The sequence below is a fragment of the Pocillopora verrucosa genome, chromosome 8, assembly GCF_036669915.1.
Source record: "Pocillopora verrucosa isolate sample1 chromosome 8, ASM3666991v2, whole genome shotgun sequence".
Taxonomy (NCBI): Eukaryota; Metazoa; Cnidaria; class Anthozoa; order Scleractinia; family Pocilloporidae; genus Pocillopora; species Pocillopora verrucosa.
In genome coordinates, this window is record NC_089319.1 from 10,005,493 (window position 1) to 10,024,079 (window position 18,587).

Sequence of the window (18,587 nt, forward strand, 5' to 3'; positions counted from 1 at the left end):
TCGATGAGACAATCGAATTCTTAGTGGGAAATTATAGCAAACACCCGCTGAAGCGAAATGTGTGTTGATTAAGTTTTGGCGAGATATGAACAAGTAATTTTCTACGATAAATATCGAACGCATATGGTCATTACAAATTCAACGCTTGCGATAACCAGAGTGTGCGCGCTAAGTGTGATGTCAGAAACAAAAGATGAAACAAAACGTCACGAAGCCTTTGTTTCTTTGCTCCACCTTGACAAGTTAATGAGCTAAGGCAGTATTCCCTTTGGAGGAAAGCGCACGTGATCTGCGACTAATGAAAGCCTTCCTGTTTACGCTTCACCGCTAGTATTACAGATCTATGATATTTTCGCCACTGCGAGTAAACGTTGCGAGAACAATAGGCATTCTGCCCATTGATGTCTTCGTTTGAAGGTCTACTCTCTCAACCAGTGCGAAAAATTTACTGGAGAAGATTGTTGAAAACTACATTATTTCACAAACCAATACAACAGGTGTTTTGTAAAATTCGCTTTTTGAGTTAATGGTCTTGAGGAGATGAAAACAATTTTTAATTCTAAATAAAGGTTTCCTTAAACTTAAAACTACTTACCTTCCCCCCTAACTTGTGGCAAGCCGAAAACAGTGCCACATGCCGAGTTAACTCTTATGCACCGCTGCAGAACAGTTTGCCGCCATCTTGGGTTTATGATGGGGGTGAGAACGTTGGAACTAGCACAGGCAGCCCAAGTTCCAGCTGTGAGGAAAAAAAAGAACAGAATCCATTTTAGCGAGTTATCCATTTCTGAAAACCAGCTTGGTAACCCTCTTGCCTCCTTTGTAAACCGTGCCTCGCCGGGGACCACACCGTCAATTGGCGTCAATAGATTGTTTTAGAACCACGGGTGCTAAGTGACGGTGGGGTCCCCGGTGAGGCACAGTTTGCAAAGGAAGCAAGGTTACTAAGCTGCTTTCAACAGTCGTGTGTCGCGATGAATGTGTACGCGGGCCGTTATAAACGACTAAACTGGAAAATTTTGAAGCAAACTGCGACTTTGCGTCGGTTTCACGGGGAGGACTGAATTTGCAGTAAATTGAAATTAAACTACAGTATATATGCTTGGATTATGCGTTGGATTTGTGGCCGCACGGTCATTCTGAGCTTGGATTTCTCGCTTCTCGGATCGGGCGTTCGGAAATGGAGTGTGTAACATTGGGCTTCTCTTACGTAGTAAACCAAGAAATGGATAACTCGCTAAAATGGTTCTTTTCAACATAGTAAGCGGTCAAATAACAAGTGATGCTCTGTGGAAGTAAGGTGAGAATTTTTTTTTCCTAAGAGCGGTCGTAAATATTCCCATGCAAACTCTTATAATTTCTCCAAGGCTCTTATTTCGCAAGATGATTATCGCACAGCTGGAGCTTGGGCCGCCTGTGGAATTAGTGAATGGGAATGGGGGTGGAGGCGTGGTAGGGACGGCAGAGGGGAGGAGTGGGGAAAGAATTGTCTCTTCCCTTCTAATGTATAAAGTAAAAGCTGGAGACGCTGTTTGAGCAAATAAAATGAGAACATCATGAAAGTTAAATTCAAGTAATATTAACATTAACGTGTTTCCAAGTGTTTCCATACATTTCAAAATGGGCACTTCATACCATCTCGTCTCATGAAAAACTAGATGTGAACGTGATGTAAGGCGCAAACTGTTTTGATATCAAGCTCTTAGTTGAGATACTACTCACCCCCACTCACCCCACTCCCTCGATACACGCTTTGTCATTTTCATTTAGTTCCAATATTCAACAATCAGAACATTGGGAAATAATTTATAAACTAGTAACGGGATAAGAACCATCCATTTTTTTTTACATGAAGTTTAAAAAACACGACGAGAAGTAGGCTCCTCATGCATTAGGTCTATTCTTTGTATAGTTCGACGCCAAGAATTGATCGAAATTTAAGACATTTCACTGAAAATCTATCGTTTCGTAAAGTATTTTAGATAAATCTGAAATAGTGGTGTCGTTAAATGTATAGATATGCTTCTATGATTCAACTTTCCTTTTAACGTCCCAGAAGTGATTAACATCTAACCTCTCCTCATAATATCCATAGATTATCCACTAAACAGGTAATGAGAATTTAACAGTTTGAAGTAGCTATCTTGATCTAACACGAAAATCTCGTAGTTAACTAACAACGAAATCTGTAGCAGCTAGAGGGGAGATTTAACAATATGATCTTAGGAGTTACAGGGTTAAGTCCAAAAAAATTTGAAATGCGTTGAAATTAACGCGCCATTCGTAAAATATTTAGAAACATATTGGTTTTTACATTCAGCAGACACACCTGAGTATAAACATTAAATATTAATTTCTTTCCTAAAGTAAGTTCTTTCATTTCACATGTGTCAAAAGACGAGCCTTTCCGTGAATATTCAATTTAGAGAAAATTAATGTTTACATTTAGCTATTAGAATCTCCTTGCCACGTTCTGGCAACTCAGATTCCACCAGTTTGCATTGGTACTATCCTTGTCTCAGTCATATCTTACCATAATGTCATTCGTAATACATCTGTCACTGCTGAGTATCCGCGCCTGATTTCATTTTTGTATCCTCCCGTGCCCACCATTCTACCCACCAGACTCGTCCCAGCATGACGTTTCTCTTTCGGCCAGGATGCGCCGCGCTGGCTGGGGTCGAACGATAGGACGGCAGCGCTTCAAAATTCTTTGGGATTGACGCCTCGTGACGTACTTCTTTCACATAAAAACTGGAAAACGGCCACCGAAGGTCCTGTGCTTTGCTATCGTCCAAACTTGAGGCCAAGTTATCTTCACGGTGGTTTTCCGTCGGAGGATTTCCGGTATCTTCCGATTGATTAGCGATTGGATCTTGTTTGGAACCGATCTTTCCTTCATCGGGCATGAAACATTTATAAATGGTGCGATATTTGTTTGCGTCGGATGAATCTCCGTTTGGATGAATAATGGGCCCACCGTCCATGAGTTCTTGGATCTCAGGGTCCACATCTCGTGCCATTTCAAAGCTGCCAGCCCCACTGGAGTTACCATCGTCATTACTTTCGTCGCTAGATTCTGAAGAAGAACCGTCGCTATTCGGCGGTCGTTCGTTTTCCGTACCCTTCATGGATCCGTTATCGGAATCGGCTAGTTCATCTGATCGTTCTCGCTTTATTTTCCTCATTGCCTTACGGACGGCAGTTTTAAATACTTTTTCCGAGTTGTTACTTCCGTTTCCGTCCGACTCGCTGTCACTTCCGTTGTCGTGTTTACAGATTTTCCTGACATGCGCCTCCAAATCAAACTCGTCTTCGGTTTCTTCGTCCGATGATTCTTCGTCGGACAAAATGGGGGATTCAGTTTCCAAGTTTTCAGCTGTGGAGCTTCCAGAGTCGCTAGAAGCCTCGCTGTACTGCCGTAAGATGGAGGCCACAACCTTCTTGACATGAGCCGTCGTTTCGGCATCCATCGGATCTACATGACGCTCTTCTTCCTTAGCAGCCTGTCTCCCGCTCTGAGCAAGCTTATCCTCGTTTATTTCTACTTGAATCTGCTGCATTGTCACTGATGGTTTCCTGAAACTACCAAGGAGCCGAACGGTTTGTTCTTGTACAGAGATGGAGTCCCACACTTCAATGTCATCGTCCAACGACCCTACAGAGCTTGTCAAACCATTCTGGTGTGACTTGGACACGGAACGAGTTGCTATCGAGCCCGCTCTCGATAGCTGATAGCTCCTAGCATCTTCAGATCCTCCAGGCGTGGCTATACTGCCAGCAGAACCGATACTGCCCCTGGGATCGGAGTTGTAAGATCCCGCGCGATTTCTTGGACTGTTTTTACCCGTTGATGATTCATTATCATCCGAACTTACCATGTAAGCGCCCTCTTTACCTTTGCTCCAGAAGCGTTTGCGTCTAAAAATGGGCATGACTGTAATCAGAAGTAAATCTGAGCATATTTTTGATAAACAAAGCTGAGCTCAAACGGCATAGATCGCCGCAACCAAGCACGGCGCATAGGTACAATCGTTCTGAAAGAGAACAAACGTTCGCAATTAGTTGAATTTCTTTCGCTCTTTGAGAGATCGAAAAACAATTAGGCTGCTTTTAAAGCCAGCTGTACGTCAAAAACGTGACTTTTATTATTTTTATTACTTTTATTTTAGTTTCTTTGCATTAACAAACATCAACCAGCCGACAAGTTAGACTTCCTGTCGTCAGAAAGGGAAATTTTCCCTAAAATGACAAGTTTTAATTTCCTCTCTCGTTTTTTCATGTTAAAAACGGAAAATCTCTTATAGACGATGAAAAAAATATTTTTAGCGTCCGTGACTAAGAGAGACGTTTTAAGAATTACTCCTTCACGTAAAATTACAAGATAAACATCAGCTCCGTTGCCTTCACTACATCGACTAATTGAGAACTTTTTGCGTAGGCGTCATGGTATGATATTGAGATGACGCGCAGGTGCTAAAATAAGTCGTTTAACCGGCACGATATATCTCACTCGGTTATTTCTTACTTCACAAGTAAATGTTAGCTGAGAATCTTTGTATGAGAGTCACCTGTTTTCACACCGCTAACAGGATCTGGAAAAATTTAAGGCACCTTACCAAAAGAGAGGTCGAAAACTTCCGCAAAAAGCCGTAAAACAAACCGTTGAGAGATGTCTAAAGTAGTTAAACCACCCGAATCTACCGACGCGTTATAAGAAGCAAACTGACCACCATAACGAATTTTTAAAAGCTGGCGCTTATTACGTACATTAAACTACATTTAAGAGCTAAAGGACCAAACGAAAGCTTGACATTCATAAAATTTAAGGCAATATGTAGAAAAGAGAATAGATAAATAGATCGAATTCGATTGGGTAAATAAACTATAAAACACGAAGATGCAATAAAACGCAATAAGACTGTAATAAATCAGAAAGAAAAAGCTACCAGGTAAAAACTAAGAGCTCCACCATCAAAAGTTAAAATTTCGCCCATATCCGTTTATGGGAAGAAACCAGATTTTGATCTGGCTTTCGCAAGCTGACTTTTTAACTCTTTAACTACTATGAATGACCAGAACAGAATTTCTTCTGGCAATATCAATATAATAACGAGCCGACAGGTAATGAGAGTAAAGAAAAAAATCAATTAGACTACTATTAGTTGATCCAATACCAAATTCTCTGAACTAACATCATAAGAATTGTATGACAGACAGAGGGGAGAAGTAAAGGAAACAGAAGTGGGAAATGAAGCGCAGTCTTGGTGTGGGGGAAAAAAATTGGTAAAATTCATAGACCCTGCTGGTCGCGCTCTGCGTTCGGATTCATTTTCTTCTCTCTGTTATTTTGTTGTACACTGAGCAGACAAGCTCTTAGAGTTATTGCTGTCCACATGTCTTTAAAGAAGTTCAAGTTAATGAATCATTAAAGGCAGATGAAGTTTTTCACAATTACCAGGTGAGATGCGTCAAAAACGCGTCCTATGTTTTGCGGGCCTTAATTTGATTGTAGCTGTGAGGCAACAGTTTTTATTAACACCCAATGGTAGCTGGGAGAATATTGTAATAGCACATTAATTAATCGGCGTCTTGTAAACGTTATGAAAATTATTTTCGGCTTCTAGAGACATTAGAACGTTAATCAGAAGAAATGCCATGTGATTAAAATAAAACTTTTCTTATGACGAGAATTATGTCGAGAAATGTTGAAGATATATCCTCTTTGTACAGGATAACCCATGTAATATAGCTTGAAAACCGAAAGGAGTTTGACTTCAAAAACAAGAACAATAACAGAAGAATTTCTTGTTCAAGTGAAAATAAAGTGCAGCTCTTATGTCGCCTGAAATCTGCCCTTTGCGTGTTGGATACACGAATTCTATTTAAAAAAAACGAATAATCCTTGACCTTGCAGATGACTATTGACGAATCGAAACTCGTTTGCAAACATAAATTTAAAATAATCCAGAAAGAAGTGCTTAATTTAAGAAACTAAGTTTTAACTTAGCTTGTACCTGGGTCTCCCAGGTGCTCGTCCAGAGCTACTGCAACCGACTTGCAAAGCCTCGTGTTGGGATCGAGGCAAAATGTAACTTGGCTCTGTGTCCCCGTAGATAGAATTGATTTCAGGCAAGATTTTATATATGAAATAAATTGTATACTGCATTACCACCGACTGAGCCTCGAAGGACATCGCATCGTTAAGGGTTTAATGGCTGGTCGGAGCTTAAATTCTTCTTTTACCATGTAAACGCACATCTTGCACACCTCGTAAACATATCGCACACATATCACACATATATCGCACAAATATTTCACACATATCCCACACATATCACACATATATCACACAAATATTGCACATATATCACTCACACATCACACATATATTGCAAGCACTTTGCGCACACATCGCAAACATTTTGCACACGCATAGCACACGTTGAGGGCGGAAAAAAACGGAAAGAAAAGCCATTACTGGCCAACACATTTGTCACTCGACAGCCCCAGAGGCTAAAATGCCCCGAATAAATCAAGTGATAATTCAGGACAGAATTTATTTTATTTTGGAAGGTACAACACTACACAATATATACAGAACCGACACCAGAAGGCAAAAAAAACACACTCACAAAAAAATATATTGATGTTTCTATGCAGCAAACAAACAGAGCTCGATAACGACATGACCGATAAGATCGTAACCATAGTTGGAAATAATTCAAGGCAACATTCATTAATTGTGCAAAGCACAAAACAAATAGGACAATTGTACTTTGCACGTTGACAGTAGTTCAACACAGATGGTTTTTCAACTTCTATTCCCGTTCAATATTGACAAATTCTTCAATATCAAAACCATGTTTATATTTATACCTATTCAGATCCTTTCTTTGTGGCAATGCTAGCCAAATAATTGAAATCAACTTTGATAGAGTTTAAATTACGAAGACTTGAATTTTAATTTGTTAAGGGACGAGCCGAAGTTAAAAATATCATCGGAACCTGGTTCCATTACACCTGTCTCGAACAGTTAGCAATTTAACATCCACTTTCAAGATCACTAAAAGCTTCGTCGAATCCAGTCAATTCAAACTAAATTTGTTGTATAACCAGCTTCATTGCATAAAATTATTGATCGAACGATCGATAAAATGGACCTCGACGATAAATATTCGTCGATGTATAGAAACATGATACGAAATTCCATACCAAGCAATTTGTCGAAATTTTTCGTCGACTTTTGGTGCCTCTGGCCCTTAAAGCTAAACCCTTTGCGGTAATTATAAACGTAATAGTTTTATTTAACTACGACGGCAAAATCAGCCGAACTTTTGCTACGTTAAAACATTGAGGTTTCCTGCATTGTTATTAGAATAAATGGGAAGATGGCTTCGTACCAGAAATGCTGGCCTGTTATCATGAAAAACTTTAAAAGTTACAGAAACACTTAAATACTATTGTTTGAACAGCCACACTTCGAGACTATTTTACCTAAACTTACTTCCAAGTATTCAAGCTCTGAAATACTGGACACTCTTCGCCTCTGATTTCCAAGTCAATTCTATCTCAGCCAGCTCGGTTTCGAAATTAACAGTCACACGTATTCTTGCCTTAATGAAAATTGTAATGGTCTCACCTGTCACTTTATGCAAAGGCGATGTCATTGCCATGGAAACGACTCCAACCCGCAGGTGTATTAGAAGGTTTTGGTCACTTTCAATTATGTGAACAAAGCTCTTCTCCTTCGCTAATACTTCTATTGACAAAACAGACATTAACACAAACAGAAGACCAACGTGCTACAAAACATTTGTTATTTTCACTTCTTTATTCAAATTAAGCTATGCAACTACTGACTCAACTAAAAACTTTTCTGGTTCCATATTGATTAAGCCGGCTAAAATGAAAACGAAAGGTAAAGGAATCTTTACCACAAAAAATTCCTTTTTTTTTCTCTCGTAGGTATTCTCTTGGCCCTCAAAAAACGCAAAAGGAGATTAAAAAAATCAACAATGATGAGAGCAAAGCCAGCGTCGTGCCATTGTCTGCGTCAGTTTCTATTTTGTAAAAGATGAAAGAAAAAACATGCAAAGACAATTTTAAACACGAGTAATTTTAAGTGCAAGCGGTAAGCATTAATTTGTTTTAAATCAACGATCTTCTGACGTATTTGCTTTTCAGGACGATCCTTGAAACGAAAAACACACATTACTGAACTGTTACTAACAATAGATTCATGTATGTTTTGAAATCGCCTAGTTTTCCTATGTCTGAAACACGTATGTTTTGAAGAATACGACCTTTAAATAACCTTTGAAGTCGGTTTTACCTCTGCCTTTGAACCTGAGAGCGGAAAATTTAACCGTGAGAGCAAACAAAATGTGACAGACATTCATATCACATAATTCTGCTTCAAAGTCAGGTCAAATGATAAAAATTATAGGGGGTAAAAGAAAACCAGCAATGTAATGCACTTAAAGAATGACTGCAAACAAACAGAGATCTGAAAGGTACTTACTGAATTTTTAAGGGAACATTTTGTGAGTGAGTGGGCAACTTATTACATCATATACCTCTAGTTACTAATTTTTTTTTTTTTTTTCATTTTTGCATTTTTCTTTCAATATGCATCATTTTTTTGTCAGGTTTTTGTTTTACTTTCTCAGTCTTGTTTTGAGTTCTGCCAATCAGTACCACAATTCCATGCTTCTTTCAGTTGGTGTTCCTGGAAGGCAACAAGGATCTCGTCCGTAAATACGATTTATAACTTGAAGATAGCCTCGGCACATTCAATATTTGTTAGCAAAGTTTGCCGAAATCTTTGCTAGGATATTTTTGATGAGCTTTACTAACATTTATCGATTCATTATCAATAATCGATTTTGCCATGATGTCTCCACAAATTGAATAAAAATTCACTGAGCCCTCTCAGGCAGTTTGATACTGAATTAACTCACCCACCCCTTGTGGTTTACGTCACGTTAAACATCCCCCGCCCCCTCCATGAGCTTCGGTAATCATCACCGACAATCAGTCGATCACAACCGACCAAACGCCAAATCGAGATGCACTCCAGAAATTACCAAACCAAAGCCTTGCTGTCTTCCGTAAATAAAACCATAGCAACAACAACTAGTTTGACAAGGTAATGAAATAGTGTTAAAAACCAATTTCATTCAGTCAACGGCTAATAATTTTTTTTTTTTTTTTTTTTTTTTAAAGAAAACAGCCTTTAAGTCACGGAAAATTCAAAATAATTTGTCTACTTAACAGTCAAAAATTATAAATCATTTTTACTTACAGATATTAGGCATCAGTCGTTGGGCAATTCTGTTGATTTAAAATCTTTAAGAACAGTCTGATCGTAGGAGAATTGCTTCCTTACAAATAAATTTTTAAAAACAAATATTACTTAATGGACGGACGCACTTGGGTCCAGTTCCTTCCGCTAATGTCCTCATTTGGTGTTCCTTCTATTTGGATGCGCTGTTAATGAAAGTGCTAAGATCACGAAAGAAAATGACTGCAACAATATCAAGGGATTATAATATCTTGAACGATATTTGTTTGAATTTGGTTTTAAGGTTTGGTATTAGCATGTGAAAAGCTTTTAGCATGGAAAATGCGCCATCAACACCTCGTGAATTAATATTTACGATTTTTTTTCACGTTTGCTCATTATTTTAACGTGATGTCAATATTGTCAATGTGGAACAATGCCAGGGTTTGCCGGTGTCATAGTTTTGATGTTCCCTCCAATAATCGATAATCAGACATTACTTTCAAGCACACTACTTGTTAAACAAAAAACAGTTAGCTGTTGCGTATGCATTATGTTACATTCAGTCTGTGAATGATATTTGTTAGTCTGCAGAACTGCAGTAGCTAAAGAGTCGCGCTTTTCCGATGCTCCTGCGTGATTTTTGACCCTGTCGATTCCGGCAGAGTCTAACTGAAGTTAATTACTACTCGCAATATCGCGACATTTTAACCCATCACCTCCCAAGAGCTGATTGTTAATTCTCTCCTCTTGCTGTTACATAATTCCTTGTAAATTAGTCACGAGAATTTGGTGTAAGATCAAGAAAACAACTTCCTGATAAGTTTGAGTATTCTCATCAACCGTTTGCTAGAAACCGTATGGATATCTTAAGGAGAAGTTACATGTTTGTCACTTCTGGGAGTTAAAGGGTTAAAAGTAGAAAAGTGATGATATGAAATAACATAAATTAAGGCCAGGATAAAATTTAATTTATAACCAAATTATTAGAGCTGAAGTTGCGGTAAATTTCTCGCAGACAAAACGGAGAATTTAATTCCAAATTTTAGTAGTTGAAGAGTTTAATGCCAAAACACACCTGGACACGTACAACTGTGATAGGCAGCGCGAAAAAACCGTGGCAACAATTCGCTTTGTGAAACGATGAGGATTTTTGTAAAAATAATATGTCCCAACAGGTTGCGAAGACTCAATTTGGCTTTGGTACCTTTATTTCAGCGACATACTTAGTCCCAGCGACTTGCAATACATGCAAAGCTGTTTGTTGGAAATAACTGCTGCGGCGACTAATCGCCTGGTGACTTGAATTGGTAGTTCGTCCGTACATTGATTTGTAAGTCACGCAATGATAGACTAAAGAAACTTTTACTTCATTAAAAACGCTGCGTACAGTGAAACAAAATAAATTAAATAGCTTTTCATCTGAGCTTAAAAGTCTTTTCCTATTTTTTTTTCTTCTTTCATAATCATTTTCTCTAAGTGTGGCCGCGATATTTTGAATATTTCAAACTGGCATAAAAATTAGACAATGTTGTCTCCGTTGTGTACGAAAATGTCATGGGAACACTTGACCTCAACAATATCAGCCTCTTACGATCACGCAAAAGTAGAATTGTTTTGTAAAAAATATTTGACTTGTCATCATGATTATGTAAATGTTTTGATCTCCTTCACAGTTCACTTCTTCCAATCTTCTTTGATGTTATCGAAGCCTTTTTCTTCTTATTTTCTTTTACCAATGGTTCGTCGCCTCGATAAAAATATTTACAAATAAGCTCTATAAAAAATCGTTTCATACTCTCTTCTTGAAATAATTTAAGGTGTGATCAATAGATGCAAAACTATAATACATATCTTGCTAGTCCATTGTTTTTGCAGATGAATACAGCTCCTCGTACTCTCAGTAAAAATTCTCATCCAGCGCTTATCAACTCTCACTGTGCGCTCACCACGACATCTTCGTATTTAGGCGGTGGACAATAAAACAAGGAACTGTATGATGGTGGAGGCATTTCCATACTGTACGAGTCTTGGTCGCTTGTTATAGCTTGATTTGTGCTTCCGCGAACCAGTGTACCATTGTAAGGAGAGGAAATAATTCTTATGGCGCTATTTGAGTTTGGAGGCATCCAGTCCTCAATTCGGCGATCTTGTTGTCCATTAGAGAATTCCTCCACATCAGTCGATGAAGAAATTGTTCCTTGATTATTGGTGTTACTGTCGAACTCGCTGTTTCGTCGATACGTTCCAGATTCGACACTGTTTTGTTTACTTTTCAAACAACTGAAGAGACGCTTACGAAAAAAGCATGCCATGATCACTAACGCCGCCAGCAACAAGCCAATGGGAACAGGCCAGATTGAGTTAAAGATCGAAGAGAGTCGCATAAAGCTTCGATTGCACTGTGTTTGTGCTTTTGTAAGTAGTTCAAACCTCCTCTGACACCGCTACAAAGCGAGACAGGAAGAGGAACAACTTAGGCAAGCTTCGTGGAAAAATCTGACGATTATTCCAAAGAACCAACTCAGTGAACAATGCGACCTTCCTGTTTTGGTGATCTCTAAAAAGGAACTGTATTGACCCCGTTTAAACGACAACAGATATTTCCTATTTTGGGGCTGATTGTTACATTCATACTTATTTAATTGTTATAAATGACGACAACTGGTTCTTGGAATATCTCCAAGTGCGTCCAAACGCACCAGCTGTTCCAATTCAGTCGCAATATCACATTCAAGCCACGTGGGTTTATGATAAACAGCCATTTTTTTAAACAGCCAAAATTAATGTTACATCCACAGAGTAGTTTAAAGTTTATCAAGCTTAAAGTATCGTGTGTCTTTCCATTATTCAGTAGCTGCCTACATTTTCTTTGCTCACATCGGTTCAGCTTGGATCCCATTTGTTCTGATTCGCTTCAGTTAGTTGATAATAAAAACAAAAAAATTAATTTGACAACTGACTGACGGTGCAATATTGCGCGTTGAGATGTATTGTAGCGGCACAGAGTCCACTTAAAATCAAAGTAGACAATTTAGCGGCTACCACGAGATTTTGAAACCAAGAATCGGAGCTAAAAAGCATTTTGATAAGCCTTGTTTGTAAAGGACATGGTAAATTCTTTTTGGAGTCTATAACTTTCTTGTTTTCGTGTTCTTCACCAAAGTTCGATCAATAACTTGGAACTAAAAGCACCATCCGGTGGTTCTATTTACGGAAACGGAAATAACAATTTTTGAATAGTCGCGTGAAAAAAAATATTTGTGTTTCGAAAACTTTCAATAAAGAATTATCACTTCCATCTGCTCTGCTCCTGTAAATAACACCAGTCCACAATAAACTAATTACGTAGAAACTACTGTATGGTTTACAATTAACGCCTTTATTTCCACGGGCTTTCCTTTGATCTCCGCGGAATTTTTATTTGAATTTTTTCTTCTAAATATTTTTGTCAAAATTTAAAAGAATCATGAACTATGCTATAAAGAGAAGAATGAATACTAAATTTGGTGACACTTTATGCCAATATTTCACGCTATTGCTTTAGGCGCATGTCAATTTTCCGATTTTGGACCGTTCTATTTTTCGTTGATCTGATCGCGGAGGAAGCTAATCACAACGAGATAGAAGAACCCTCTAAAATGTGCCCCGCTCCCAATGCGTAGCTTCGTAGCTCTGTTAGTAATGGCGCCTAACAAGTATCTGGGTTCGAATATCGTCGAAGCTTGAAATTTTCTCAGACGTCTTTTCTACAATTGCCTAAATTGCAGCTCACCTCTGTGGGTCATTGCTTTGCTTGATTTACTCATTTCATTATTCATCACCCAATCAAAGTGGAGCATCCGCACTCACCACGGCGAAGAGAACCACATTTCAAAATACTTACGCCAAAAGAGTACGTCACCTCAGGAATTGCGTCACGGAAGGAGACCGGAAAGAGGCACTCACTCACCATCAGTCACAACTGACTGGCTTGAGCTGTCCATACATAAAGAGAATCGTGTTATTAATTAAGGTGTAGTTGTCTAAAGGGCAGATGAACTGCCCATTTCACAGAATAGAGACTTATCAAGTGGACAACGCTATCCATCCTTCGAACAACCGGGGCCAGAACTTCCCAACAGATCGACTTTTTGATTACTGAAGTGTATCTCTTGCACAGGCGGCGGAGTAAAGAGGCTGGACTGAGAGGCTGTATCTGTTAATTACTGCCACCTTTATGCGTCGTCACAAATCCATGGACTTCTATGGACATGCGTGTGTCAACGAACTGCGAACAAGAATTTTGGGAAATCCGAGTGAAGATACGTTCTTAGTTTAAAGTAAGATGAGCCCTTCATCTTTTCAAGACGGAACGTCGCCAAGGCACTCCTCTAATGAATCATTTAAAGAAAAAAAGATAGCCTAAAGAAAGTCTCATCTTAAGCATCTCTTTGCCCACTTTTCAAAGGCTTGGTGGTCAGTTCCGAGTATAAGTGCCCCCAGTTAGGCGCAGAAACCGGAATCTGCTAATGATTGTTTTAGGAGCGAGAAAGATGGAATGTCGAAAATATTCCTTGAGTTTCTGAAGTACTCTAAGTACTCGACGGGTTCACGTCTTCGTGACAGTCATATTGGTCGTGAGAAACACAAAAAACTATAAGGCCATATTAGCAGTCTGCAGTACAAGCTTGTAGGAAAACCTTTTCAAGTGTAATGTGTAATACAAGCTAGTGATCGTTTAGCAGGCGCCAGGTTGGATGGTTGGTTTTGAGTTTGCAGAAGGAATGGGTGTACAAAATTACTCTTATGAAAGCTAATCCCTTATAGTTTGTACTGACAGTTACATTGCTTAGGGTGACAAATTTAAGTCCATCGCGGTAGATACATTTCTTTCTACGAAGCTCAGTTTCCTCGGGCGGCAAAAAATCTTGGAGATAGGCAGATGGCAGTGAACTACCTCGCTTTGATGCAAATTATTAGGCTGAAATTATGGCAAACAAGCACGGGTATGAACAGTTTCCAGTAGGCAAGATCCAATGAGTAGTTTGACCACAATCGCATTTAGTAAATGAAGCAAAACAAAAACGTCCTCTCTTTCAATTAACAGCGACTAGAATTGGAGAAAAAACGGTTAAGATTCCGCACAGACCCGTACTACTGTAAACCAGAGACGTAGTCCCAAAGGCAATCTGTTTTTCTTTATCCAAGAGCTGTATACATGATGAAGTGTGTGGCTATCACGAAATCTTACTGAAAAACAGCCACTCACCTTAATGCTTCAGTTCATCTTGTAGGGTATTGTAACTCTAAATAGTTTTCAAAGATTCCCTCATCACCTTTCATGCAAGCTTCGTGTTCGAAGTCTCGAGTTTTCCTTATCCCAACTTTAGTTTCTTTTAACAGATTTCTAACAATTTTTGTGTCACAGCGATAGTATTTAAGTTTTCCTCTGAAAATTTTCGCGGGAAATCGCTGCGTGACCAGCCAATTTGATCCTTATGCGCATACCCAACGTTTGACCGCTGTCTTCCCTTGAACAGGATACGTCACCCACAACTCAGGACACAATCATTACCTCTGAAAATCTTGTTAAAATTTTATGAATCATAATTTATTTTAAAAATTCGTTCTGTACAATTCTATGTTACTTAATTCAAAATTGACGTTTCTGATGCAAATTATTTACAGATCGTATCTGACTTTCAATTTCTTTTTCACTCGATTTCTAAGAACGCGTACAAAATTTACCATATATTTAGTGCATCAACATAATATTCACTTATACGGACCCATCTGAATGCATTAAAATTCCCCTTGGAAAAAGCAATATACGTATGTTGAACCAAAGTGGAATTTTGTTACATCGACTTGAGCCAGTTTTATAAAATCCTACACCATAGCTAACTCAGGCCCCTCGCTCAAAATAGACGCGGGCAGGTACTGGGTCCAGCAATGGGTGCTTCCACAATTAATTGATGAATTATTTTTAACGATAGAAATTTTCAGGCCGTTTATAAAATTATTAGAACCACGAAGTTCAAATGCTTGTTAACTTATTCCTTTGTTTTAGAAATTGATTTATGTTCCATGAAACATAAACTAGTGTATGAGCAGTTTCTCCTTTTGGCGAAGTTCCTCGCGCTAGTGAATAAAATTTAGCGAAAAAAATTATGCTCACGCGCCGCGTGAAACTCTAGGAATGAAAACCAATTATGTCACTTAGTATGTTAAATTCGACTGATAGCAATCACTTACAACGCGATCGATTTGCTTTTGAACTTCGTGGTTTGCTTAATCAATAAAACCGCCACTATTTCGTTACGTAGATTAATTATAAAATTTCCATTTAATTTCGTAATAATGCCATAAAATTACTGAATGAATGATATATTGGGATACGAATGAAAACAAACAAAAAAAAGAACTGTTCTGTGCCTAAGATAAAAACATCTTAACTTAAAACTATGACTTTTTCTAGTAGGTGTCTACAACATAACTTCCAGTTTAACATTTTGACTGTTCTCAATCTCGAAATTTCTCTTGCCACCAAAAGTAAAATAAACAGAAAAATTCCGATGACAAAAGACACTTCCTTTCCAATCACAGATACTGACTTTCTAGGTGCACGTTAGTCAAAGGGCTTTCAATAACCGTTTTCCATGAGCGGCAGCCGATGGTATAACAGGCTTTTCATGAAACCCCTGATTGAATACACCTTCAAGTTAAAAACCTTTTAAGCTAAGAAAAATTTGATGAGAATGCGTTTGACTGTGCCTAAAACAGCTCATCCAACACGACTTAATCTAAATCACAACAACATCAGTTTTGAATGCGCTTAAGTCTCTTTCGCAACGATGCCGTTGCTTCTATGCTCGTACACACTGGAGCAAACTAACACTTCAACGAATGATTCGGAACAAAGTATACGGAACTGGTAAGCTCTTGATTAATCGTACAAGAAAATAAAAAGGCGGAGAAAGACGGTTGCGAAAAAGTAACTACAACGCCTAGCCCTTCCCCTCCCCCCCCTTCCTTAACTTCAATTGTAACTTACTTGAAAAGAAAAAAATCATTTGCAAAGGAGACTTGCAAAGTGTGAGCGGCTTCTATGCCACTTAAGAGATTGTTTCGATAATTTTGGGGTAGCAGATCCACCCACACTCCCAATACTTGGTTGTGCTGTAGCCTTGAACACATGTAACTAATCTTCTTCGAAACCTGTAAGGTTTAACTAGTGTCTATCTAGTAAACAACTACGAAACTAACATGAAAGTGTCCTACTACACTGCCTTAAAAAATTCTCGCCAGGAAGCGATCGAGAATTTGTTTTCAAAAAACATGCTTTAAAGCTTACGTCTGTGGGTATGACGTTACTAGTACACGTATAAAATCATTTGTCTGTAGGAATGAGGTAACGAACACAGTGCCAGCTGTAAAATCCTCCGTAATTTTAACCAATCATTGAAATAGTGACATTTATGTATGATAATTAAAATACACTAACAAATGTGAATGCAGATTTAAAACAAATTATACGAATATTGAGAGTTGGCTAGAATGCATAGCGTTTCTGACTGAATGGAGGAGCAAAAAATATTTAACTACAACTTCACAAGTGGGAGATATATCCAAGATTTATCATAGAGTCGAACAACAATTGTCGACCACTCACTTAAGTTGATTTGCCTTACAAATTAAGGATTATAATCGCAATTTTAGAGTGTGATGGGGCGTGGTCTTAGCCGACTAATTTGTTTCGTACGCTGGTTTTGGAAAAAAAAACCTTGGAAGGTTAAAAACCAGGTTTTTTTACACACAATACAAAGGTACAAAACTATATACCTAGCTACGGAGACTATTCACGAGTTTGTTCTAAAGCACGACATACAGTACCCTCTACAAATACAACACAAAACCTTCACTTGAATGCCCACGAAGCAGAAGTACACGCAAATACTCAAAAGTTATTTTCAATTGAGAATTTTCTATGAAGCGTAAAAGGTTCGAAGCTAAAAATGTAAAGGATATTCTTTTACTGAAAAAAACCACTTTTATAGAGAAATTCCTAAGTTCATCGATTCTCTTAAACCGTGCTCTACGTTAGATTTCGTTTCCAGAACTGATCCTAAGACGCGTAGGTTTATAATAAAGGAATTGAAGTTGGAGAGAAATAATACACCGGTAAAAAAGCTGTATCACACCAAACGACGCCAACTGACAGAAAAAGCTATTAAACGCGCGACAAAATGATAAAGTAATATTTAAATAAGCAAAAAAATAGTTTATGCAATAATATTTTACCACACAAAGCGACCCCAACTCACAAATACACTTAATACCCGAACGTTAAAATAATAAAATAACACGTACATATTCAACGAAAAATGGTTTAGGCAACGTAACTGTTGGTTACATCAATTACTGCACTTGCGTATGAAGTGGAAATGGTAGTCCTGAAATAGTGGACCATTCGGCGGGAGAACTGTGGTACAGGTAACATTAGCTATAGGCGACAATACCAGACGAAAATGATACGTACTCTGGAAATAATAAGCAACAGGAAGCTTCCATCTGTGACTCATTGTCCATATGTCCTATGAAAGCAAAAAAATAAATTTTAAAAATAGACAAAGGTATGAGATTTAGGGCAGACGGAAGTCGATATTTACCTTAACTTTCGCTGCGGAATAGCCGGTGACCCAAAAGTTAACAAATTAGACTTCGGGTCGAGAGGTCTGACTTTTAACGCAAACCACTTTACTGTTCAAGTACTCCTCTCAATCAAACACATATAAATGTGTTGAAATATTTTTTTTCTCTTAAGTTGGCCCTAGAGTAACCTAGGCTGCAAAACAGACGTACGTTTTCCAGTCGAACGAAGGCAAGTGCGAGGCGAGCACGAAGCGCGTCCTCCCTCGCGGGTCACACGCGCTTTGCGCTTGCTTCGCGTTCGCCTGAAAAAAGAAAAAATTTAAAACTGTTCTGCAGGCTGGGAGTAACATTAAGTCCCTCGAAAAGTTTTCTTCAGCAAAAACCACCTAACAAATAACTAGCCTCAAGAATGCATAAAAGTATTTAAAAAAATAAACCTTTACAAATGCTGGGGAACCTAAAAAATAAGAAAAAAGGCGAGACAAAAATGCTGTGTGAACTTGTGAATAAACAGCCATCTTACCTGATCCTTTTCAGTATCAAGTTTTGGCGGATTCGTGCTGTCTTGGCAGCTATCCTGTGGATTGCATTTCGTGTTACACAACAACACCAATGAACTTCTAGTGGAGCTGTAAATTATGTAACAGCTATGTATTAGACTCAGTTA

The 18,587-nt window shown here is 38.4% G+C and overlaps 2 protein-coding genes across 6 annotated transcripts in view; both read right to left on the bottom strand.

The window, feature by feature from the left end:
• Positions 1–1,592: 1,592 nt before the first annotated feature.
• On the bottom strand, positions 1,593–7,615 carry LOC131779000 (uncharacterized). Of its 3 annotated transcripts, none has more exons than XM_059095510.2 (2): positions 7,508–7,615; positions 1,593–4,037 (listed from the first exon to the last, which is right to left on the bottom strand). In XM_059095510.2, exon 2 carries the CDS (start codon positions 3,933–3,935, stop codon positions 2,559–2,561), a length of 1,377 nt encoding a protein of 458 aa, XP_058951493.1. In that variant the 5' UTR covers positions 3,936–4,037; positions 7,508–7,615; the 3' UTR covers positions 1,593–2,558. The 3 variants fall into 3 exon arrangements, with proteins under 3 accessions (XP_058951493.1, XP_058951494.1, XP_058951495.1); XM_059095511.2 differs by having other exon boundaries at positions 7,498–7,542; XM_059095512.2 differs by lacking the exon at positions 7,508–7,615 and adding an exon at positions 6,018–6,264.
• A 7,237-nt stretch (positions 7,616–14,852) lies between these two features.
• The window catches only part of LOC131778862 (myelin regulatory factor), a 29,733-nt gene continuing 25,998 nt past the window's right edge, over positions 14,853–18,587 (bottom strand). For all 3 annotated transcript variants that reach the window (XM_059095332.2, XM_066171258.1, XM_066171259.1), the window contains exons 28-29: positions 18,444–18,549; positions 14,853–17,862 (exon numbers count right to left, since the gene is read on the bottom strand). In XM_059095332.2, coding sequence (XP_058951315.2) covers positions 17,683–17,862; positions 18,444–18,549 — 286 coding nt within the window. In that variant the 3' untranslated portion in view covers positions 14,853–17,682. The remainder of the gene's footprint in view (positions 17,863–18,443; positions 18,550–18,587) is intronic.

Excerpts from the sequence above, each read along its gene's own strand:
- LOC131779000 (XM_059095510.2), bottom strand. The coding sequence starts at position 3,935 with ATGCCCATTTTTAGACGCAAACGCTTCTGGAGCAAAGGTAAAGAGGGC.